This window comes from Rhea pennata, chromosome 1, assembly GCF_028389875.1.
Source record: "Rhea pennata isolate bPtePen1 chromosome 1, bPtePen1.pri, whole genome shotgun sequence".
Classification (NCBI taxonomy): Eukaryota; Metazoa; Chordata; class Aves; order Rheiformes; family Rheidae; genus Rhea; species Rhea pennata.
The window spans coordinates 187,577,047-187,602,975 of record NC_084663.1 but is presented as its reverse complement, the minus strand read 5'-3'; the positions used below and the strand labels follow the sequence as shown (position 1 = coordinate 187,602,975).

At 42.1% G+C, this 25,929-nt stretch overlaps 1 protein-coding gene across 4 annotated transcripts in view; it reads left to right on the top strand.

Moving 5' to 3' along the window:
- Window positions 1-24,879, top strand: part of DHRS12 (dehydrogenase/reductase 12) — a 30,445-nt gene extending 5,566 nt beyond the window's left edge. For 3 of the 4 annotated variants that reach the window (XM_062567051.1, XM_062567052.1, XM_062567054.1), the window contains exons 4-10: window positions 4,543-4,635; window positions 5,850-5,931; window positions 18,584-18,645; window positions 19,388-19,492; window positions 20,144-20,234; window positions 21,542-21,679; window positions 24,350-24,879. In XM_062567051.1, the coding sequence (XP_062423035.1) occupies window positions 4,543-4,635; window positions 5,850-5,931; window positions 18,584-18,645; window positions 19,388-19,492; window positions 20,144-20,234; window positions 21,542-21,679; window positions 24,350-24,477 (699 nt within the window). In that variant the 3' untranslated portion in view covers window positions 24,478-24,879. The remainder of the gene's footprint in view (window positions 1-4,542; window positions 4,636-5,849; window positions 5,932-18,583; window positions 18,646-19,387; window positions 19,493-20,143; window positions 20,235-21,541; window positions 21,680-24,349) is intronic. The other variant, XM_062567053.1, reaches the window with a different exon arrangement.
- Window positions 24,880-25,929: the final 1,050 nt, after the last annotated feature.

Below are 25,929 nucleotides of genomic sequence, written 5' to 3'. Positions count from 1 at the left end.
TCGGAGTTAGCTCCCTTTCTAACTCAGAGGAGAATGGCAATAAACAGCCATGCAGTCAGATGACCTGGAGAACAAGGATGGGTTAGATGACCTCTGATGGCTCTTTTCTGTTCTGTTTTCTGTCACTTGAGGAAACAGATAGAGGCAAATAATGTTCTTCCTCTAAACGCAGCACAGTGACTGGATTTTCAGTTTTGATAGGCTGCAGATCTATAGGTTCTCTAGTCATGAATGGGTACGGGAACACTGCAGAATTTGTGCATGATCCAGAGCACAGGGCAGTTATACAGAAAGAAGTATTCAGTGAAGTGTTAGACCAGCTGTGTAAGAGGCCTCATGGGACATGTGACTGCACTGGAAAACGTAATTTTAATAAGGAGTCCATAAAAACATCCTTCTTTGTAAAGATTCATTCAGAAGCAAAAGAGTTCTTCCAAGGAGATAATAAACTACTTTATCTACAATTTGACAAGCCACATCCAGACTTACCTTGCTGGGGTCCTGTTCCTGATCATCTGGATGGAGATGCTATTGCAGTGTACACTGGAGACTTTTTCTACCTTGACACCAGTAGTAAATAGAGCATACCTGAGTTTAGCACAGAGGCACAGTTATTGTGTGGCAGGAGCCTGCACCTAGACCTGCAAACTTGGAAGTTCTGGTCTGCTAAAGTAGATCTAGTTGTGGAGATTGGGTCTTACTTTGAAAATGACTTTGCTACCATGGAGGACTTCTTTAGGGAACAGAGGTAAGGGTCATTTCTCAGAGACAGTATTACAATCTTCAGTAGATAAGTGTTGATTCAGATCTCTCTCCATCTCTTATCATGCTGAAATCATATGTAGTGTTGAACACATCCCCAGTAATTTCCAGGTCATCTGTTCCAGTGATAGTAAGTCTAAAAGTGAGAGGCTTCTGGGCAGAAGCTGTAGTGCAGTGTCAATTTTTGGTCAGAAATAAACATTGTGATGAGAAATTCTGACTTGCCTCAACTAAGGAACTGAAATCCAGCAGGTAGAGAGAAGAAGTCATATGTTTTTGTCTTCAGGAAAGCAGAATTACAGATTGGGAATGATGCCTTATAATTTTCCTGGCTTCTTCACTTATTTCTTTTGCTTGTATAATAAGTATTTAAAGAAACAGTTTGGCAAGAGGGGAGATATTTTAATGAAGATTCGTTTTTTTTTTTTTTTTTTTTTTTTTTTTAATGTAACACATTTTCTGCATAATTATCTTGGAACTACCTTTTCCTGGGATATGCCATAAGACTTTCTGTGCTATGTCTTTGAGACTAAGTGCTATCTAGAAGCAGAGCAGTATTTGATGTGCCTTTTGCATGCTGATAAATGCCACTGTGCTTGTACTGGATAGAACACAAATTTTCAGAAAACAAGGGATTTGTCTGTAACAAACAGTGAAAGGGTTTTGCTGTTTTGGAGAGAGGAAATATTTATAGCTCTAGTGGGTAAGAAATACAACTTTGCTTTCAAGTAAAGGTTTTCCTTTTTTATTTTATTGCATCAACATCCCTGCCTGTAGTATTTAAAACATTGCAAGACTGTTGTGACCTGGAGCACTTAATGGGGACTTGGCAGTTCATGCAGTAGTAATGTGAAAGAGGGTGCAGAAAGGACCTGAATTTGCTTGAGAATGCTGAAGAAGGCAGAGCGATGCATCGCAAGGCGTGCTGTCCAGCACTGGTTGGAGTGATTGTGCCTGGCACGTGGGAGGCCTTGGACCCAAACAGAGCTACAGAGGATATGGCAGATCTTGGGCAGCAAGGAGTGCCTACTTTCTCCCCAAGCCTGGGTCAGAGTGTGATGGTGGCCTTATCTCTTTGCTGTGGTTGAGGTGCTGAGCTGCAGGAGGTGAGCAGGCTTCGTAACTTCAGTGAGGATGAACAGAAGATAGATAGGGTCTTTGCACAGAGTAAAAGGGCACAAACCCCTCATTACATGGAAAGAGAGATAGCTAGAGGCTGTAATCAAATGAGAAACTCCCAAGATAGGGAAGGCTGGAAGCTTGTGGTTGCTGGTAACAGAAGGCAGATTCCTTCTCTGTCTGCAGATGTACATTTACAGGATAGGTATAGTGCCATGGTAACAGTAAAGGAAGAACAAGCTCTGCAGAGCTGGCTGTCAAGCCAGTTGAGCCTGAACTGTATGTTGACACCAAGATGAAGCAGTGTGTGGTTGAGATCGGAGATTCCCTCCTGTGTGGGATGGTGGCACTCATCTGCCAACCTGGCTTGACTTCTTGAAAGGTTTGTTGCTTCTTGGGGACTCAGATTTAGGGTACTGTGAAGAGTCTGCTAAGGCTTATATGGCCCTCCGACTTGTATCCCTTGTTGCACATTAAAATGGGCACCAATGAAGGTAAACACCTTGGGTGTATCAAGAGTGACTACAGAGCTCTGGGACTGAGGGTGAGGGCATGGGGGCCCAGGCAGTATTCTCCTAAATCCTTGCAGTGGAGGGGAGAGGCTTGGTGAGGAGCCCACACATCCTACAGGCCAACAGCTGATTTTGCAGCTGGTGTTGTGGGGAGGACTTTGGTCCTTATGACCTCTTTGACTTTATTTGAGGAAAGAGGTTTGCTGAGCAGGGATGGTATCCCTCTGACAAAGCAGAGCAAGAGTGCCTTTGCCAATGGTCTTGCTAATCTAGTGAAGAGAGTTTTAAACTGGGTTTCTTGGGTGACCGAAACCCGAAGAGCAGTATAGGCAGGGAACAGTGGGGACGTGTCTAGAGGCTAGCATGATGGAGGAAGCTCTCACAGTTACCCTGCAAAGGCAACATGACTGAGGGCCCATCTCAGGTGCTTGTATGTGAGTACCCACACCATGGAAAACAAATGTGAGGAATTGAAAGTCCGTGCAGAGTTAAAGAATTGTGATCTCATTGGGATTATAAAGACATGGTTTGCATGACTAGAGTGCTGCAATGGATGTATACAGGCTCTTTCAGAAGGACAGGTTGGGAAGACAAGGAGGAGCTGTTGTGCTCTATGCAGAAGATTGACTTGCATGCATGAAGCTTTGCTCTGAAATGGGAGACTGGAGAGTTGTGATTTGAACTACCGGATGAGCAGATGGGAGAAAAACCATCTGGAAAACTAGGCTCAAAAGGTAGTGATCAACAGTATGAAGTCCATCCCGTGACTGGTTACTAGGGGTTTCCCTCAGGGGCCGGTACTGGACTCAAAGCTGTTTGATGTCTCTGTTGACAACTTGGATGATAGGATGGAGGGTACTCTCCACCAGTGTGCAGATGATCCTAAGTTGAAGGAATAGCTGGTATGCAGGTGAGAGGGCTGCTATTTAGAGGGATTTAACAGGTGAGGAAAGGGGCTGATGTGAACCTTCTGAACTTCACCAGAGGCAGATGTGCAGTATGCGCAGTCCAGCTCTTGGAGTGAAGTAACCCCCTGGAGCAGAACAGGCTGGGACAAACTCTCTGGAAGCAGCTTTGCAGGCAGGGACCTGGAGCACAAAAATTGACCCTGAGTGATCAGTGCACCCTGGGACGAGGAGGGCCAAACCAGTCCTGGGCTGTATTAATACAAGCACAGCCAGCAGGTCGAAGGAAGTGACTCTCAACCTCTCTGAGCATTAGTGAGACCATATCAGGAGTCCTGTGTCCAGTTTTGGGCTCCCCAGCACAAGGAAGTCATCAGTGTCCTGGAGGGCCCTGAGGATGACTAGGGAGGAGGGGCACTTGGTGTACCAGGAGAGGCTGAGAGTGCTGATTTTGGTCAATTTTAAGAGGAGGCTGAAATGAGTCTTACTGATGTCTATGGCCCCAGAATGGGAGGGTGCAGAGATGGCAATGCCAGGTTCTTCTTGGTGGTGCAGAGCGAAAGAACAAGAGGCAGTGGACAGAAATTGTAGCAGGGAAAAAATCTCGTTAGATATTAGGGATTCTTTTTTCTCCCTGATGGTGGTCAACCACTGGATCAGATATCCTGGAGAGGCTGGAGAGTGTCTGTGCTTGGAGATAAAGGAAACTCCCCTGGACATGCCTTGAACAACCTCATCATGGTGGCCTGCCTGAGCAGGGTGTGGGCCCAGGTTAACCTCCAGGGGTCCCTTCCGACCTAAATTATCCTTAGTGCTGTGACCTTAGTGCTCAGTGCACTGCTCTGACCTTAGTGCTTAGTACATTGCTTTGGAAAGTTGCTTCCAGCTAAAGAGGAAGTTGCTATATGAATTGTTTAAACAGCAGCTTTATGAGCTTTACTATATTTTTCTAGTATTCTGCTGTGCATGACTGTCTGTGACATCTATTTATCTAAGTAGGGTTTTCTTTAGTTATATCAGTATTAAGAAGCCATGGCTTGGAAGCAACAGAAACAAGTGATTAAACATATTTTAAGGACTAGAATGAGGTTTCCACTTCTGCATATGAACTAAAAGGGCTTTAGTTATGTTCTGAAGAGAATATGTTTTCATATGGCTTAAATAGCTTTCACCTAGGCAGGCCTCAAACTGACTCACAGACTGTTCACTGTCCATGTTGATTATAACCACTTTTCTTTGTTTAGAATATCTTCTTGCATATTTTGGATATGTCTAATCCCAAGGATATCTGGAAGTTTGCTGAAAATTTCAAAAATGAACATAAATTAGATGTTTTGGTAAGTTTGCATATTTAAATTGTGTGTCTGTCTTTGGAGTATGTAGCCTCTGAACTTGTCCAACAATTAGTCTAGACTTCACAATTTGGCCAGCTTTCTGTACTTCTTTCACAAAATGTTGCTGCAGATGTCTCCATAGTCCATTTATTCTTGTTCATTCTCAATGCATGTACATGAATACGATACTAAAAAATGAGAAATGCAGTAATTTTACTGCTTGCATCTTTTGAGGTTTTTACCATGCTTTCTCTTTGGCTTTCATCACTAACACTTAATGGCAATTAGGGTGCATGTTTAGGCTATGAGTATTCTGTTAAACAATAATATGGCAGGGATGAATTTGATTCCTCTGCACAAAGAGGAACTGCTTAGGCCTAGTCCCTCTTAGGGATATACCTGGAAGATAAGGCAGAGAAGAAAGTGGGTCTGAGAATGCGCTGCCTGCACACAATTTGCGAGCTCTTGACTATTCACTAGATTTTACCTTATGGTATGTAAGGTAAATGTGCGATGCAGCTGTGCAATGCGTCACTGTTTTAGCAATGCCTGAGTGAGGTTGGGTGTCTATGGTGTTGCAGGCAGAGATAAAAGCTGCAGTCTCTACAGCCAGGGCACAAAGTCATTATGAACCACCTCTGCTGGTTAGCTCTGCTCTTCTCAAGCGTAATTAACTTGAATTCAGCAATTTGCTGGCCTGGCTACACTGTTGCCAACTTTGGAACTAATTCTTTTAATTTTCTGAAGGATGGGGGCCCTGCAGGGCACTCCACCTTGTGCTGTACAGCCTCCCATAGTGAATTTTTCCCGGTACAGAAATCTAACAGAGAATACATCACTGCATAGCAGGCGTAATGTGGGGTCAGTGGGTTCTTATATAAGACTAATGAACTACACTGCTTACAATATCTGAGCTCAGTTTGGTTATTGCTTTCTGTGAGGAAAGAGTTTAAAAACATGAAGGAAGGCACTGAGAAGGCCATTGTCTCTTAGTGTAAAGCATCTGTGGTGGTCCATTTCTTTGAAGGCTTGTGTAGAAACTTCACAGTCAGCAAAAGATTAGTGCAACTTGACTGGCCAGATATATTGAAACAATTTGTAGTTTCATATTGCGGTGCCAGAAAACAACAAACTAGCATGGTTGGTCTGCTTAGATGTGTGGTTTTGTTTCTAGATCTTTGTGTAGATTGTTTTTGTTTATAGGAGTTGTCTTACAGATCAACAATGCAGGATGTATGGTTAACCAACGGGAATTAACAGAAGATGGACTCGAAAAGAACTTTGCAACAAATACCTTAGGTGAGTGTTGGGGGCTCAGTTCTGAAATATAGTATTTATTTTTGGTTACAGAAGTGTGTATTCCTGTTCCAAGAGGGATCATACTATTGCTGTGTCAGGGAAGGAGTGGAAAAGGAAAAGAAGAAATATTATTTTGCATGTTTGAAGTGACATTTCTTAATTTCTCAATTTTTTCCGTTATTCTCATATGAGTGCCTTTATCATAACGGCAGTAGACAAATGCAAATAAGATTTAATAAAACTGATTCTGAAAATACGATAGGAAATTTCATTCTAAGCTGTTCTGCTACTGCTACTCTTTGCATAATTGTTGTGCTCTTATGGCTTGGATAGTGCTTAGAGCATACAGAGATGTTTTTAAAAGAGTCACTCATATGTTTCAGTATGTCTGAGCAGCCCCATCTGATATGATAGAAGTGCTTCCTAGAAAGGCTGTGGCCTGTACAGTGCTCTAGACAGTCTGAGGGACACAACATTTAATCAAGTGACTGATTAAATGACTGAGCAGTGTTGAACAAGTCTTAGACACTCCACATATATTGGGAACTCCAGTGAACTCAGTGGTGGAGGTATAAAAAGGATTAATGGGCAACAAAGAAAGGGGAAAAGGGAGATTTGGATGAGCAGGAAAGATAGAGAGCAAAGTGGAAGGACCCCCATAAAAAAACATGGAAAAGATGGGAGCAAACATCTAGCCAGCAGGGAGAAAGCGACACATTAAGCAGAAGCTGTGGTGCTCTGTTTTTGTGTTGTCCTCCTGTTCATCAGTATCTGGGGCTAGAAAGGGGGAAGCTCGTGCTGTGTAGGTGAGGCATTTATAGAGCCAGGCATTTGGAGCCTGGAAACCCTTGCTGGCTTTTATTCTTGATTGATCCTGATTGTCTTCCTCAGCTCCCATTTACTTTTGAAAACTAACATTTTGAGTAAAAATGGCTCATGCTTAGCTGATATGGCATAGCTTATTTTTGTGCAAGTTTGACTACATTAAACTGACAATTAAAAATCCAAATATAAAGACATAGATTCATTTTCTTAAAATTAATCTTCAGCTAACATTCTCCTGTTTCTTGTGGTCAAAATTTAAAGCTAGTTTTATTATATCATCGAATTTCCCCTGGCCATAGAAATACAAGAATTTCTACCTTTAAGAATTTCTTCACCTTAAATTAGTTTAACGCTGTTGTAGTCTTTCAAACAAAAATTTGTCATTGAGCAAAGCTGCAGTTCTTCCAGAGAGAAGCAGTATGAGACAAATAAAATAGTCTGACCATGAAAGCTTGTTGTTGTTCAATTTTAAACATTAGGAAATTAACTGCCAAGGAGCAGTACTAGGACATCACTTGAATTAGATTTTATCTCACAAGTAGGAGAAGCAGCAAGTTCTGCTTTTCCAGCTGTAAATCAGCCACACTAGAGATATACAGCTGCACGTATATGCTACAGGAAGTTAGTTGCAGCAAACTAGGAAAATGCCTATATTCTTTTTGTGAATGTTACATACAGATCTCCTTTATTCATTTGTGAATCACTTTCTGCATGAATGTAAAAGAAAGTAAAAGAGGTAATTACACATTTGAGCAGATGAAGTAAAAGAGGTAAGTCATGCACTGTTGTCCATCTCCTGCACAGTTCAGACAAGGACTGGGTTGTTTGCTGAGGCTGATCCTGTCTGGCAAACAAAGAGGATTAAATTGTGAAGCCTTGAGAACAGAGTGGGACTGGTTGAGCTGAGAGAGACTGTTCAGAGTGCAAGAGAGACTAGCTTCCTTGCTTGTAAGTCACAAACGCGTGGAGGACCAATGTTTTCCACAGTGCCAGTTTTCTCTTTAAAGCCAGAGGTAGAGGAGTAAGTCATTCCCCTTAGAGTCATAGTGGGAGAAAGCTGTATGGAAAAACGCGTGTCAGAGTAGGAACTGTGTTAAGTCGTTTCCCTAAACACTGTGTACCCTTGGGCATGCTTTGCTTTGGAGAAGCTATTTCTGTATCAGTAATTATCTGTGGTTATAGGTTCCCAGAAAAGCCTTTGCAGATGTGGCTGGTATATACGATGTCTGTAAACCAGTATGTTGTCTGAATGAACAGACTGGATTTCCCTCTCCCTTTTCCCCCAGAAAAGGGAAAACTTGAAGGATGACATGGGCTCCAGAACCATGTTCTGAAAAGTTGTTCTTAGCAGCAGCCTAGGAACCATAAGACAACTGCTTGATTTCTATAGAAGTAAGGATCAATTGTATTATTTTTTTTTCATGGGTATTTTTTCCATCTTTCTGCGACTGTTTCTACCCGGATCTTAGCTCCGGTCTAGTGGAGGATTGTCTAGGATGCATCTATCTAAGATTGTGAGACACTGAACTATAAAATGATTTAAATACAGACTAGAGTCTTTGAATTTTGTATTTGATATCTGATTAATGTTTACATAAGCTGTAGGATCGCTCATTTAGATGTCTAAAATGCTGTGAAGCTTTTAAATCCAGGCAAGGGACATTTTCCTCTTGACTGACTTATTAGTCTATTTTCAGATATTTTGCATAATGGATGCTAAAGTTCAGTTCTTATTGATCACCTGACTGGTGAAACATACTTTATATCATGATCTTTTCTTACATTGCATCAGGCAAAAATGAATGCCTAAGTTCTCTGAGAGACTGGATGAGTATGCATGAAAATAATGCTGGTTAGAATAGAAAGTGAACACTCTTTTACATGAGATATTGATGTTTGAGATGTAGGTTTGAAGTATAATAAATAGAAGTATTAATGATTACTGGTGGTTTCCCAGAACCTTGCCAAAATTTCCATTTTACTGCAGAGCCCTTTTAACACTGAAGAAACTAACAGTCCTCTTATTTCTTTCCATATGTATTTGTTGCATTTTGCAAATCACTCACAGATCCCTATTGCAAAGCCAGCAGAAGCTGTAGTCTGAGGTTTATGTAACTAGGTGTGAGCTACATGAATATTTCCATTGACTGACTAATTAAAGGAGCTCATTCAAATAGGAGATGCAGAATCCTCTCTGGTGTTGTCAGAGTATGTAGGTGGTGAAGGGCATGAAAATGCAAAATGCGAGCTGAGAATTCAAACTTGGTGTGGTTTGTTTAGTATTGTAGTTTGGATTGTGATGTGCCTTGAGCAGTCAGCACTGACAGTATCTGTGCTCACCCAGCACCACGGGCCTGTGCTGGTGCACAGCAGGCTTCAGATGGGACTCGGCACAAATGCCATGTGGCTTATTGTGGGTCTGCTGGCGCGAACATCTTGCCTCTTTTCCCCGCTAGGTCCCCAAGAATTGCTGCTCAGCCATCGAGCACTTGCACTGCAATGGATTGTGCTAGCCAGACACAAGTCTGAAACTGCACACTGCTGCCTGAATCCCACCTTCGGGACGAAACTGAGTCACTGCCTTGGGGCGGTGCAGGCTGGTTTCTTGGGGAGCTGCAAATGCTGATGGGCAGTTTTAAGCTATATTTTGTCCTTTTTTTCTGAATTTTGCCGCCCTTATGCCTCCTCCTGTGGACTGGCCTTGTATCAGGGTTGCATCCCGGAGCTGGGCAGTGACAAGCAATATTTTCTTCTCATGAGACTTGCAGACATCTGAGTCAGCACTTCCTTCCTTTTTTATGTAAAACCCCAAACAAAGACTATTCATCTGACAGTAGTCAATCACTCTGGAAAAAAACTATCGGTGTTGGTAGGCAAACAGAAGCAACAGAAGCATGTTCTTGTTGAAGCACTAGAAATTTAGCTTAAACAATCCTTTCTCCAGTTTATAGCCTGCCTCACTCTGCTTTTACTCAACACATCATTTCACTTGACATGGAAAAATGGCATGTGTGTTACAGTTTATGCTATTCACTAGCCGAGATAGTGCTCAGACATGTTTGCAGATAGATAAATGATGCTCTCAGTTTGCATCTTTTCTTCACTCTAATGAAACCTCCTCTACTCCCTTGTTTTAATAATATCGGCTGTATGCATTTACTCTGTGAGCAAGAAAGGGTAGGGCTGGAGGAAATAAGCTGTTCCTCTACCACAGTACAGTAGCAGTGCAACCCATCTGTGGAAAATCGCCTAACCCATATGGAGGTTTTCAGTCACTTCCCTACATGCAAACCTACATGCAACCTAAGTGGTGTTTCATGGAAGACAGGGTTGCCTCCTGGATTGTACTCTGACCTACTGGGAATTTGGATTCCAGCTGGCAGTCTTCCATAAGGACAGTGCTTGATCTTTGGCAAGACCACTTTATCTGCAGAAAGGAGATTATGATGCCAATTTTTTAGACTTATGGATGACGTGCTTCATGAAAGTATAAGGCTGAATGTAGTTGCAAATCCACTATCTATATTGAAGTCCAGGTTCCCAGGACAGAGAGAAACCCTTAATAAGCTGAGTTGTGCTTTGTAATTCAAGGGAAATGCAAACCTTTGTTTTGTCTTTCATGTTCATTCCCTCTTCCCACATACTCTTTTATTGCTAGTATAGTGGAATTGGCCCTCACAGACAGCACACTAAACTCTTCATTCCTCATATTGTGTTCAGACTACTGGCTCAGAGATGTCTCCTTACTTGGAACTCCATAAGTTGCAAGGCTTGAAAAGATAACCGGGTCAAGGAAGAATGTCAGCTTGCTCTGTGTGTGTGTGTGTGGGGGGGATAATTTGGACATAGGAAAAGCAAGCCAATGTATTTAACTGATTTTTACCAGATGAATGAGCCACTGAAATCTGTACAATCAAACTTCTTTCTTTTGTTCTCACTCTTTTCACAGTTGAAATAATGCTGTTCCTGATAATGCTGCAAAGCTCAGGCAGATGGAAAACTCCACTGAGTGTGGTGCTGGCTGCCTGCCATTATCTGAATGTTAGCAGATTAAAAATCTCACCAATAGTTTACCAGTAATTGCCAGATAAAACATGAAGCAAAAACTATTCTAGAATTCTCCAAAACACTTTGGTCTGCAATAATTTTATCATCAATTAATTTGATGTCATAAACAGGTAGTTGCTTTACAGTATTACTTCTTCTGAAACTGTAATTTTCTTTATAAACCAATGTTAAAGGACAGGTGTGGGGGTCACTTTATACATATTCCATAAAGCAGATAGGAGTATGTGTTCATGTACTGTTATTACACATTATTTCCTGTTAGATTTTCAAATTCAAAGTATATGAATCTTATGGGTTCTATCAGATTTTAGCATGCTAATGCTGAATTGTGATACTGATTTAAAGGCTTTCTTGAAGTCTTCCTTCACATGTTTGTTTGTCTTTTTTGTTTGAGGTGTTCCATAATTTGCTTAGTTTTGTGGTCTAGTATAGGAAGACATGTAGCTTTGTGTGGGAAGGAGCAATGTGTAATGCACTCTGGGCTTCTGGCCACTGCATGGGGATAGCTTTTGCTTTGGTTGTGCTGTCACCAAGGTGGCGAGATCAATGGTGAATTAATTGTTAGAAGAATGTGCAGAACTACATTCCGACAAGAGCTAGCAATAGTGTTTCCATAGAGTTCCCTCAGCTTCCACTTCACATCATGTGAAAGATAGTCTAATTTGACTTTAAGAGTTTATGAAGCAGCCAGGCAGATTTTTGTAGTATTTTTAAGCAGCTTAGTGTAGGAATTCAATGTTTGTCTTTCATACAGCTCTTCATTTTCTATACTTGCATCATGGAAGTTTTTCTCTGTGATTGTGAAACGCTGAGTTACTGGTCATACAGGTTGACAGAGTAGTTCACTGTATGGAGTGAAAAAAATGGGAAAAGTTAATTAGAGCACAATATCAGATTACTCAACTAAATTGAGAAGACCTCAGAGCAAGTGGAGCGATTGTACAACAGGACACAAGGGAAGGGAATGCATGCTGATTCCTTTTTTTTTTTTTTTTTTTTTTAAACAAGTAAACCCGAAACCTAAACAAACTGATGTGATCAGCACTTGTGAGAGAATATGTATGAACAAAATGTATTCTAAGTGATGTTAGTTACTTTTATGAGAATTATGATATGTAATATGCAGACTGAGAACCCATGCCATCTAGTCTACCATATGACAGTTAGTTGAATGCCATGTAATGCTGGGGTTGCTCTGTCCTTATAGAAAAGACCTTAACTACACTGTATTATGCAAAATTTCCTACTATGTGAGCTTAGCTTAGAGACACAAAAGTTTTATGAATTTTTCCAAGAAAAGCAAATATTGAGAGGATGTTTATCTTTAAAAGGAATTGTACATCAATCCCAGGACCTTCTTTGGCTCAAGAAGATGTGGCTAGCATGTACTGTGTCAAGCTTTACTATGGGGAACAGGGCTGTAGCATGCCCTGTAGGCTTCTCTAGCTGGCTCTTCACCTCTGCAGAGTTCAGCGAGGGCAAGATGAAATCCTGTATGTGGGGGTGACAGACTGCACATCTACTCCCCCTATTCTGCTGCTTGCTTCTGAGCAAGCTCCTGAATTAATCTTGCTGGACTCCTCTGCGGCCCAGCAAATACTCCTGCTCAGAGAGAACTGTTGTGCATCTCCCTGCAAAAGGGTTTTTTTTCTTCCCCTTTACACCAGTGGAGCCAAACTTTCAGGCCAGGCAGGCAATATACCTTCCAATGGCAGGAAAAGGTCATATATAACAGTCTGGCTTCTGTGACAGGATCAGATTTCATAGCTGCAGGTAGCACAATCATACATCCAAGAGCACCTAGTAAGTTTACTCCTAGCTTCCTATCTGCTGGATCTGAGATGTCTGTGGGAAAGTGGGAAGCTACTGCTTGAGTTTCTGCCACGTGAGTATTTTGGGTAGCCTGTCCTCTTATACAGGCACTGTTCAGACCTGTGCGGGAAAAGGGCTGTAGTCTAGGTGAGCCATGTTGAGAAACATCCTGCTCCTTGCTACTGTTTTTCCCAGAGGACTCTTGATTCCTCCTCTGTTGTTTTTACAGGCGGTGGGGAAACACAGATGGGGCCCTGGAAAACACAGTGGCCTGGAGGCTGAGCACCTGTATTTGTGAAGGATCTGCTCAAGATCAGGACATGCTTTCTCCAGAATACCTCCAGCAGTGTTAGTAGTTCTTGTCTTTCCAGAATAAATCTCCCTCTGTTTCTGCCAGAATCACGAAGATGCTGTCAGAAGAGGGGCAGGATCTCCAAGATACTTGATGCTCTTTCAGTGCAAGACACATCACTGTTGATCATAACCTACCCTTCCATGCCCCTTTGTGCTCTCTCTTGTCTTTTAAAAAATAAGGAGAAAAAAAAATTCCCTACAGTCTGAACATAGTGACTATTAAGAATTAATCACATTTGATATGCCTTACCATATTAACTCAGCACTGTGGGAGGAGGTCCCTCATTCAATAGGCAAAAATGATTTCTGTGTTAAGGAAACAACAGAATAGAATGATGAGCTTTTTCTTTGGAAAAGTTAGGTGCCCAATACAGTGATATCAATAATCAGTTGTTAGAAAAAGTGTAAATAGCTTAGATGTTGTTTTGATTTTTTGAATGGATAGGAAATGTAGCCTCGTCTACCAAATCAAAATGTTAGTTTTCCTTGCAGAGAAATAATTACTAGAAATAAGAAAATTTTCTTTTTTATTTTTAATACTGCTTGTGCAGTTCATATTTTGTGTGAGGACTGTGGCTGTAAAACTTTCATTTATTGCTTATTATTTACTTAAAGAAAATTCATTTCTGTGTTACAGCCTGCTGTAATACATCCATGCTTGGAAAAATGCATGCCAGGAAGTATGAGACTGCAAGAGGCTTCTAGACTAGCTATACTTAGCATTGTTTTTAGTTTGATCACTTTGAATGTAGCTATCAAACAGCATACCAGCTTTTATATGGATGAAAATGTGGAAGTTTAAACTGGTGATGATGTACTTCAGATATAAAGATATTTCATGTATAAAGGTATACCTAATTAATCTCACTGTACTGAGTTAGTTGCTGAGATTGTTTTGCCTCACAGAGCAGCCATGCAAGTAAGAATGTGTAGTATAGAATATATTTGTTAAAAAAATTAAGGAGTCTGTGTTTAGACACTTAAGATTGGAACAACAGTTGGTGAAATATTTAGTAGGAGAAACAAAACACTCTGGTCATGAAGCCTCATGCTTCAGATGGATGTGTGTTTTGAGATACTAGTGCCTTCCCTGGGAAGGAAGGATCAAAACCAGTCTCTTGACATACATTCCCAAAGCAAATGAGCAAATCGTTTTGTGGGGCAAAAAAGTAGAATGATCTGACTATGGGGGATTTACTGAATTCTTATTAAAAGAGAGGAAGAAAAGAGACACTGCCTTTGCAATTTGTGGTTTTAACTACACGTACAAACTTCTGACAGGCTGCAGTTGCTATAAGCAGTTCATTTGGCATTGAGCACTTCTCTCATCCAGCTGGAAAAGAAAACAAAACTCAGTTGTTAATGAGGCAATGTTAATGCATTCATCTTTGCATCTCTTTAGAATTAACAAACAGAAATGAAGCCCTTAAAGCATAAATTAGTCTGGGGGGAGTCAAATCAAGAGTTGTCGTAGCTGGTGCATTGCAGCTCTGCTTTTAGGAAATGCAGCTTACTTAACCAAAACGTGAGGTTAGTTTGCGTTTGAAGAATTTATAGCAAATCAAAATTTAATCCAGCCTCTCAGCTTGTACTGAAAGTATTTTTTTTTATCTTGTGGCAATCTCCCCTGGCAATCAGCAGTAGTTCTTGTCCTAATGATGTCATCCTTCAGTCTCCGAGCCGCTACCAGGGGAGACTTATGCTCTCTCATTATTCACTGGCAACTGCCTTGGTGTGCATTTTCTGCTGAAGGCAGCCTGCATTTACTCATCTGCTGCACATTCATTTTGTTTGATTTGCCTGGGTTTTAAATATATTGTGTGCATATGGATGTCCCTGTGATTATATTGGGAAAATGAAGACTGTTGTGGCTGACGAGGGAACTGAACAGTTTGTTCACTAAGCATGTAACACGTTTAACTTTGGTAGCATATTTATAAACATGCTGCATTTTAGCTGGGTGATCTCATCGCCTCTGCGAAAGGAAGGTTATAAAGACACATGCTGAAGTCGTCATGTCTAGTGAAAAACATGGCCTTAGTAGCTCGTGGAAAAAAATATGTTTAGCACTGACATAGAATTGTTGAACTGGAGCCACTTGTGAAGGGAAAAGAGGGTGAGCACAGCTAACAGAGGCAGTGAACAGACACAGAAGTTTGCGCAGCACTGTCTCAGCTCTGCCTTGAACCTCTGGGGGCCTGTGTTGGACATTGTGGCCTGCTGACCCTTGTGGAACGAGGAGACTAGAGAGTGACTCTGCCAACAGGTTAGGGGAGCTGGGCAAGGGCAACTGCAGGAAGCCTTAAGCTCTCCTGGAAGAAGCCCCAGCACTTACCCCCCACTTTAGCTGGGTGTAGCTACTGCTAAGGAGCAGTCTCTCTTGCCCATGAATAGAGGGAGTAGAGGTTTTGACACAGGTAGCCCTTGTTTAGGGTGGATCAAGTACCCTGTGAGTTGGTAGTAGGGAGAGGTCTATTTAAAAGCCAGGCCTGGAGCGCAGCTCCCAGAGGCAGCAGTTTGCACAGTTAGGTGCAAGAGGACATCTTTCTTTTTCTAGTGCTAGTAGTGCCCACTCTTGCTAACATGGTTGTAACTCACCATAAAGCATATTTGCCAGTAGCTGTGGGAATTGCTGCATCAGCTGTGTCAGAAGCTTCAACCCAGACAGAGCCTCTTGCAGCAGATGCTGCCCTACATGTCTCAGGTTGCAGGGAGTGCTTGGAGCCTCTCCAGAAGACCTGGACTGATGGTCCGCCCTCCTGCAAGAGGTGTGTTGCTGTTGACGATTTGTGTGATTTGTGTCATCAGGTCAAAGAGTTGCAGGATGAAGTCAGTAGACTGCTAAACATGCGAGAAAATATTTGTGAGCAAGAGATAGACAGGGCGTTCTCAGAGACCATACTGCTCCCGGAGTCCCAATCTCCTGTAGCAGAGGAGTTGCTGGAGGACTCTGTGAAGAGTGAAATAGTTCAGCACAGCACTGTTGAAGAAAGCTGGAAGCTAGTTGCTTCTTGAACAAAAAGAAGAAAGGCCCCTAATCCTCCTGTAGACCTGGAGTTACGGTTGAAGAACAGGTTTAGTGCACTCCAGGATGAGGAGAACCCGGACCTGGCCTCAAGGGAAGCAACTGGGCTGTCTGACCCTGTGCCTTGCGTGACCACTTGGAAGAGGTGACGAGTGGTGGCAGTGGGTGATTCCATGCTGTGGGGGACAGAGGTGCCTATCTGCCGACCTGACCCCTCCTCTAGAGAGGTTTGCTGCCTGCCGGGGATGAGGATACAAGATGTGTCTGAAAGGCTACCAAGGCTTGTCCGCTCGTCAGATTGCTACCATCTACTTCTTGTTCATGTGGGTGCTAACGATACAGAGAACAAACTAGAGACAATCAAAGAAGACTTCAAGGCATTGGGCATGATGGTCAAGGGTCTGGGTGCCCAGGTGGTCTTCTAATTGGTCCTGCTGATTAGGGGGAGGCATGGGAGTAGGAACAGGAAGATTTTCCAAATCAACAGCTGGCTACGCCGCTGGTGTTGGCAACAGGGTTTTGGATTCTGTGACCGTGGAACATGGTTTGAAGATCAACAACTTGTGGGGAGAGATGGGATTCAGCTCACCAAGCAGGGCACATTTGCCTTTGCAAACAGGTTGGCCAGCCTAGTAAAGAGGGCTTTAAACTAGGTGGGAAGGGGGAGGAAGGGTGTCATACAGACAGGGTAGACAACAAAACACAAGTTGGGCTGGGGGGCCTTCAACAGGTGCATGCAGCTGGGGATGTGCGTTTGGGACATGGCTATGGGGGACCCCTGTACACCCTTCCTGGGAAACCTGCAGGCGTGACCACCTCTTTGTAATGCCTGTACAGCAATGCACACTGACCTGCTGGAGAGCAGCTCTGCAGAGAAGGACCTGGGAGTGCTGGTGGATGACAAGTTGACCATGAGCCAGCAATGTGCCCTTGTGGCCAGAAAGGCCAATTGGTCTCCTGGGGTGCATTAGGAAGAGTGTTGCCAGCAGGTGGAGGGAGGTGATCCTGCTCCTCTCCTCAGCCCTGGGGAGGCCTCATCTCGAGTCCTGTGTCCAGTTCTGGGCTCCCCAGCACAAGAGAGACATGTTGCTCCCGGAGAGAGTCCAGCGTAGGGCTACGAAGATGATCAGAGGGCTGGAGCACCTGCCCTATGAGGAACGGCTGCGAGAGCTGGGCCTCTTCAGCCTGGGGAAGAGAAGACTGAGAGGGGATCTTATCAGTGTGTATAAATACCTTAAGAGAAGGTGTCAAAAGGATGGGGGCAGACTCTTCTCAGTGGTGCCAAGTGACAGGACAGGAGGCAATGGGCAGAAATTGAAGCACAGGAAGTTCCGCCTGACTGTGAGGGGGAATTTCTTCCCTGTGAGAGTGACGGAGCACTGGCACAGGTTGCCCAGAGAGGTTGTGGAGTCTCCTTCTCTGGAGATCTTCAAGGCCCACCTGGATGCAACCTTGTCTAACATGCTGTAGGTGACCCTGCTGAGCAGGGAGGTTGGACTAGATGATCTCCAGAGGTCCCTTCCAACCTTACTGATTCTATGATTCTGTGATTCTAAGTATTATACTCTTACTTGATGCAGAAACACTAGACTAAATGGGTCTAGAGAGGTTAATTTTGAATTAAACAGCTGAGAGCTTTTTTTAAAAAAGGAAAACAAAATTTAAAAATTTGTGTTAACAGATAAAAAGAAACCCCAAATCACTGTCTTGCACTTGAGCTAGTTGAAAAATCACTAGGTGTGTCTGAATCTAACACACTATCAGTTGAAGAATGTTTTGAATAAACAAACTTTGCTGGTCATGGTAACAGCTGTAATGACATATAGTTTTGCTGTGTGTTCAAATCTGTGCTAAATAAGCATGATTAAAGTGGGAAAGAATACAGCTAAGTTTCCTTGAGTAATCTTAGTTGTAGCTCTGGGCACCTAATCCTAGTGTTTTCCCTCTGGGGGTTGCTTATCTTTTATAATAATCATGTTGGGTATGAAAGAGGAAGTTTTTATGTGCAACACAAATCAGAAATGTTGGGGTACCCCAAGTGATTTCACACTTGCAGAGTCATGGATAAGTCTTCAGTGCATCCTCGCTTTCTCCAGTTAAACCACAGCCAAACCTGGATATAGTGGCCATATATAAGGCCTGAGAAACACAAGTATGTAGCAACAGTTTGTGCCTCTTGTTTATAACCTTGCATAAATATGTCTATATACACATGCAGGGGAAATATCTTCCCTATTTTTCTTGGTATCACCTTACCGCTATGTAAATATATACCTGACCCAAGCTGCCTTTTGAATCATAGCTAGAACATAATGAGCAGTTTATACTATAGGTACAATATACATAAAAGCCTATGAAATAATCGGTGTGTCTTTTGAGAAGTATGCAGCAATGTGGACCTACATGTTGAATGGACACAGGTAAAGCAGCAATGTAATGATTATATTCCGATGAAATTTCCAAAATAAACAGACTTCCTGTATTTTGATTTGTTATAAAGGGCAAGAAGAGGAAAAAGCTTTTTCAGAAGGAAAAATTAACATTCATGTTTGTCTATCTTTGTTGTAGGAACTTACATTCTGACAACTGCCCTGCTACCCCTGCTGGAAAAAGAAGCTGATCCCAGAGTGGTGAGTTTGTGAAGTGCTGAAAAGTGGTGTTCTACCATTCTTTCCCTGTGATTTGAGACAGTATCTCTTTGGTTGTATTAGCAAACCAGGATTAGTTATAATGCCATAAGCATCTCAAGAATCCTCTTGGAATTTGTTAACAACAGGCTGCTTCTCAAAGGCAAAGTTCTTTCCTGCTCCTCTCAACCCTTCGTTGGAAAGCAAAGTAGAATAGTTCCTGGGAAACTGCTTTTTGTTTCCTCAGGGCAAGTTATCTCCTGCAGCACAGTGCAAAATACCTATAACAGAAGCATAGGCTTAGAGGAACCTTCTAGGTATTTGTGTAAAACAGGACAGCAAGTCCCGTTTAATTTTTTTTAAAATAAATTTCCTAGGTTTTATACAGTATTCCTTGTTTTCTAATGAGCTTCTGTAAGTACTAAATGTAGAAACTACAAATAGTGCTATACTGCTATTGCCTTTCTCACAATTACTCTTCACAAGGAGGTAGCACAGAGTTCCCTGATGTGGTTGACAGCATTTTGAGTGAAAATCACTTTAAAAATATATATTTTTTAATTTCATTCACGTCATCTCCAGGTGCTTCATAGTTGACCACAGGTATATATAGGATATGGAGGAAAATCCTGCTGCCAGGGACTTCAATATAAGGCTTGAAGGCAACATTAAATGCATGAGTGAGATTGTGGGGAGTTTCTTGTTTTGTTTTTTTTTCATTTGTTTTTTATTCAATTGATTACAGATAACTGTCTCTTCTGGGGGCATGCTGGTTCAAAAATTAAGCATATCTGATTTGCAGTCAGAAAATGGGACATTTGATGGAACTATGGTGTACGCACAAAACAAGGTACGTTCCATGGTTTTGAAAGGAAAGTGCAGCAGTTGTTTGCAGTTGGATCATACCATTTGCTTTGCGAAAACCCTTTTGTCCACTATTGCTCTCCCATTGCATTCGACCCATGTAGAGACCCACAGGCAATAATCTTCATCAGTACAAATTTCCTGCTTTGGTCAGAGCAACCACTGCATATTAAAGTGCAGAGCAGAGAGCGGTTTCAGGAGTATTGTGGCATGCACCCATGAGTACATGCCAGTTTGCACTGAGAAGATGGCTAGACTTTAATTTGATTTAAGGCTCAAGGGGAGAAAAGCATATTTAGTTGCTAAGTCCTCTCTGCCTGCTCAGTTCTTACCTGCAGGCTGCAGCAAGCAGACTTGATCAGTACAAGCAGTGTAACTACTTTAAAGAGAAGCTTGCAGGCAGGATATGGACTGCAATGACCGGAGTGGGCTCTGATAACATTATCCAGTAAACCCAGCTAGGATGAGCAAAGGTATATTTCTGCTGTACCAAAATGCCCCTGTAATTACAGTCTGGTTTGGTGTAATTTATCTCCCCGGGAAACTCTCGATACTGATTATAGTGAGACAGAATAACAAACTGAGCAGACAGGGTAATGGACTCAATGCTAGTCTGGCTGTTTTTGTTCTATCCTAGAGACAGCAAGTTGTCGTGACAGAACAGTGGGCAAAAGCTCACAGAAAAATCCATTTCTCTGTCATGCACCCCGGCTGGGCAGACACACCAGGTACCATCTGCTTGAGACTCTATGTTTTTTCTTTTCAGGATTAGTATATAAGCAAAGAGAATTGAGACTCTGATAAATTTCTTTAGCAGGTGCAGCAATTTCTTGCCTCCAAATCAGAATCAGTGATCAAGGGAGTTTTGTACCCCCTTGGTACAAACCCCTGTTCTGTACAGTGTCTGGTATCTGGGAGGAGCCAGAGAGTCATAAAGGGATATGAATGGTTCCAGGCCCATGCAAATGCACAGAAAAGCCATGATGCCTTCCACTAACCTTTAAGTTAGACTTATAATGGGACTGTTAAACACAAAGATACAGCTTCTGCCTCTGTGAGTGTCGACATGCAGATGGTGGGAGTCTGAGAGGGCATATAGGAAAACAGGGCATGCACCATTGTGCAAGCCTTGCTGCTCTGCTCTTCCTCTAAGCGTTTACTGCTGTTGAGAAGCAGTGTGTTTAGCTAGACAGCTCTTTGCCTGAGCTGCAGCTGTCCTTTGCCTGTGTCGCAGCGGGCTGGTCAGCACCAGTTATCCAGTATGCATGCTGCATTTTGCAATGTGGTAGCATTGCCTAAGCCCCAAGCTTGGAGCGTAGACTAGCAATCCAATTTCCCATGTCTTTTCTAGGAATGCAGCTTCCCAAATGTGCTTCTGATAACTGTAGCATTTTCCCCATTGATTTTATTCTTGAAAACTACCATTTCCAATTAAATACCCAAATATTTCTTTTTAATTAAAATATATTTATTTTTGCACTGTATCCTTCATGTATTTGAAACTTAATGAGCTTTAAAGTTATCCCACCTTAAAATTCAAGGACTTTCCAACCCCCCAAAAATAACAACTGCAGAGAGGGACCTTCAGTCATCACCACCTCTTTGACAAAATAAACACAAGCCAGTATTTAAGCATTAGTTATATTGTTGGTTTAGGTGATGTTCACTACATACTTGTGAAATGTTATGCTGCAGTTGTTTTCCTAAAACTGGTGAGAAAATAAGTGTTAAAGATTTTGTCATTGTTCTTTGTATTTCTGTTTACTCCATGTTTTACTTCTTTGCAATTTATAATAAAATTGGATAGAAATTCTCTCACTGATTCCTATTTTCACATTCTGGTAGTTTTCTCCCTATAATTTGACCCAAATAAATAGCTAGTTGATCATCTGGTAGTTTACTTCTGTTCCATCACAATAGATGCTTTCTGTTCTTCACACAATCACAATGGCAATTTTTAGCCTTTTTAAAAAATATTTTAACCAAAAATGCCTTAAATTGCACATTAACATTCCATTTTTCTTCTTCTTTCTAGCTGTGAGATCATCAATGCCAGATTTCTATCAGAAGATGAAGAATGCCCTGCGCACAGAGGCACAGGGAGCAGACACTGTTGTATGGTTGGCAGTCTCACCTGAAGCAACAAAGTTACCAAGCGGCTTGTTCTTCCAAGGTTAAGTCAGTAGTGTTTTATATTGTGTCTCAGTGCAGACTGCTAAAGCTGCCTGGAACTGGAGGAACCCTCTCTGACCTGGAAGGGGATGAAGGCCTGACCAGGCAACTGTTCAAAGGATAAAATGTTTCTCAAAATTGTTCCATGACTAAAGGTTCAAGTAAGCATTATGCAACCAGAGAAAGATTGTGTTAAGCTGGCTGTTACATTCCTGCTTTCATCTTCTAAATCAGGTAATAGAGACTTCAAAGCATTTTTTTAAACGAGTACTTCGTGTTTTTATGAAGATGGTTCCATGCAGGACTGTGCCAGAAGGAAGGTGAATCACAGCAGTCGAACAACATCTTTTATGATGTTGGGAAGTTATCATCCTTCTCACAGAGCACTGGAGGTTGGCTTTGCTTTGACAGGCTCCTCCTCCTGCTTCTCCATGCTAGTGTACAACTGCCAATTCCCTCTTTCTCTAAAGCTGTGCAGAGACTTGAGCTCAGTGGCACTTTTTGGCATTGTTAGCACAGAGAATGTAGGTGGAAGAATAGGATAGAGCCTTTTCCTCTTCCAGGCAGATGACAGGCATCTAATTAGGGGTGGCTGTAAGCATGAATGTCTAAATGGTGATGCAGATCAGTCCAGTGAGAGAAAGGCCAGGCTCAGAATAATTGCTCATAGGAGCCTAGTCCTTCTTGTCGATGTGGCACTCAGTCTGATTCACTGGAATTTCTAGTTGGGGTGTGCTGGAAGTTTGGACTTTTCCAGGGCTGGGTTAACTTTGTCCTTTCTCTCCCCTCCGAAACAGTCATGGATGGTTGGTCGACAGATAACTGAACCAGGCCTTTTTAATGCTATTATGTGATAAATGCACAAACTACATATCCCAGTTGGTCATTCATTGTAGGATCAGACTTTACCTTTTTTCATATTGCTGTCACCTTGCTTTTCTTCTGGTCCTGATGCTTCCATTCAGCTGTTCTTACTCTAGATCATAATTTCACTAATATTCCTGCCTTTGGCCTTTGTCTGCCCCCAGCTTTAGTAAACAGGGAACAAGCCTTGGCTCTTTAGCTGTAGATAAGGACTCTAGAGAGCTTTGGTCTTGGCATGACTGCGCTTAAGGCTGCAAGAGCAGTCTTGTGTCCTGTGTTTATCACAGAAGAATAAAGTCAGACGGTTCTTTCTCTCTCTGACTACCCTTTGGAAACCACAGCCTGGAATGCATGCTCTTTAGGTGCTTTCAGTACAGGGCTTTCTGTGCAGGAGCACTTTACCACCAGCCCTGCTCTTCTGGTCCTAGACGGCCATTTCCTGAATCAGTAGCACCTTTCCTCCATTTCCTCCGTTCCCTTTTATTCTATTCCCTTTGAGTGCAAACCAGAGCCAGCATTTTTTTTCCTGAGAAATGGGAAGTGAGAACATGACTCGTACAACCAGAATTCTCTGCATCTGCCAAAATGAATAAAAACTGTTTGACAGAGACTTGTTTTCCAAAGATTAGAAGCACCTTCTCCATGATGCTGAGCTTGGCTTGCACATACAGTTCCCAAACATTTGCACATAGGCTACTTGAAACACTCCTCCCCCAAACCCCACTGAGGTAGGAAGCAGTTCGTATTCAGCGATGGAGAAGGAAATGATCCTTTGCATGTCTCTCTCCTCAGTTTTCCATAAGCAGAGGTGTGTGCAGCCAGTTACAACATTTGCTCTTAAGAGACCAAATATCTCTGCTCCCCTGGGAAGTCTGAAAGCAGACTGCTAGGTTTTCAGAGAAATCTGCTGCCCAGCTTTGGAACAGCTAGTTCTGTTTGTCTCAGCTGGCTACTGTGGGAGTTGGACTTGCTAAGCAGACTAACTGTGCTGCAGCAGTGCCCTGATGGTTGCTTCATAGATGTCTGAGAGCATTGTCATATGGTTCCAAGGCTCTAGCTATGATGTTTTTGGAGAGAAAATCTCTTATTGGAAGACAGCTTAAAGTGGACAGTGATATAACACTGAAATAGACTATATTTATGTAGTGTAAGGAGGATGAGATTCAGGAAACCAACCAAAGCATCAAACTGAGCAAGCTTGGTTAGACATCTTGATATCAGATACAGTTACTCCTAGCTGTTTAGCAATTAGCAGAAGCCCTTTAGAATTCAGAATTTAACCATTTAAAAAAGTAAGCATTTTAGGGGTGAAAATAATCCAGACAATGAAGTCTCAGCTGAAGAATTTGTACAGCTCTAGAAGCCTTGTTCTGGAAGCAAGGAAAAACCGTGTCTCATGCTGAAAAAGCAACTTCTGCCTGCACTGATATTCTCAAGTTACTGGTCTTTATCTACAACAGTTACACTAGTGACAGAGAGCAGACCTAAACCCCACAGAAAGGCTTTCCTTTATCTATCCTGTGCCTAGCTGCAGAGATATCTCTCTCTCTCTCTTTCTCTCTCTCTCTCCTTTAAATCATATTGTGCAAAAAGATAGTCCCTCTAGCTCAATAATTCATATAAAATCAGTTTAATTTCTGATTTGGAAGATGTACTTAACTAACACTGTTTATAGAAACCTAGAAGATAAGGCTTCTGGCTTCAAGACCATGAAGTACATTTGGGAAGTACAGAGCCTTGAATAAAAATCTCCTTTGTGCTAGAAGAAGTTAAAGTGCTTTTGTTTTTGCTTTTTTTTTCCTTCCAGACAGGCAACCAGTTGCTACACACTTACCCCTAGCAAGAACCTACAGTCCACCAGAGGATGAGGAAAAGCTAATGGAGATGCTGGAAGAATTTTCCCAGAAGTTTAAATCTACTTCTCCAGGAACTTAGTGTCGCTGCTAACACAACGTAACCACAAAGCTTCTAATTATACAGTAACAGTACTGTAGTGTGCCTCATGTAGAGGGGAGGTAGGATGCCATAGAGCAGTTAAATTGCATTCAGGTGTGCTCATAGTGGGGGACAGTGGTACTAGCAAATTTGTTCTGGTGCTGAAAGTTCCTTCTCTTGTGAATATGCACCTGCTATCTCAAGACATGATATGATGATTGGAAGAAAAATACAGACCCATAAAAATGAAATAAAACCCAAGTGATGCCATTAGGCATTGTGAATTTACCCCAGACTTTTTAAAACACTCAATGTACAGAGAAATCCTGAGAGGCACATCTTCAATAGCTCTCATGAATGACTTCAGGAAAAAAGAAGTGTTATTAAACATTGTATTTGGCAGGTTGATTGCTTTCTTTGGGGCGGGGGAAGCACGCCTGGGCTCTCACCTATAATCAGGAATGCAGAAACTCTCTTTTGCAGTGCCTGCTTAGTTTGAACGGAGGGATTTCTCACAGCCTTCAGTTTCAATAATTCAACCCTGGTATGCACAAGTGATCTACTTCCTGATGTTTAAACAGCAAGAATTTAGGAATGCTGCCAAATGCCTGCCGCATTACTTTATGGAGCCAGGACAGAATATTATCCCATTTACGTCAAGACACTATGAAGTAGGGGACCTCAACATGCACCACACCCTGATGTGATTGGACCCCTCCCCTTCAGGCAATGGAGAAATGGCTGCATGACTCCCAGATAAAAAAAATAACATGTTAAGCCTTATGTATGTGCTTTTTGTCAAAGATCAAATGGAATTGCTTTATCATTTTGAATGGAGTAGGAAGAGGAAAGGAACACTGGGAGTCTCGAGTTTTATAGGATTGAGAGCTCCACCTCCTGATGAAAGGGCTTTAATTTTCCTGGAACAGTTTATTTCCAGAAAGGGAAGATGAGATTCATATTGCCTGGCTTGTGGACATTTGAACTACTTATCCGGACTCCCACTGTAAATCAGTAGAGAAAGAACAGGCTCTTCCACAGTGATTTATTAGCTCTAGTTTAGAAATAACCCCTGTATATGTTTTTACTGACTTTAAAGATAAGCCAGCTCAGACTAAGACATTTAGGTGGGATTCATTTTATGTGTTTCAGATACTAATCACTGCAAAGCCAAGACTATTACGAGCAGTATGGTGACACAGTAGTGGTGACACATCTGAACTGAGTGTGTTTGATAGCAAGCTGCATACAAAACCCAGCAAAGTTACACTACCTCTTTCAACCCCTGGTTGGAGATCAATATGGTAGGACAAAAGAATTAGACATAAAATGTTCTCTGGAGCTCTCTACAATGACATAGCTTGAGGCCATGCTGATGGGCAGAGGAGAAATCACGATGTCTGCTTTACACACTTTACTTTCCAGAAAGATACCTTACTGGCTGACGTCCAC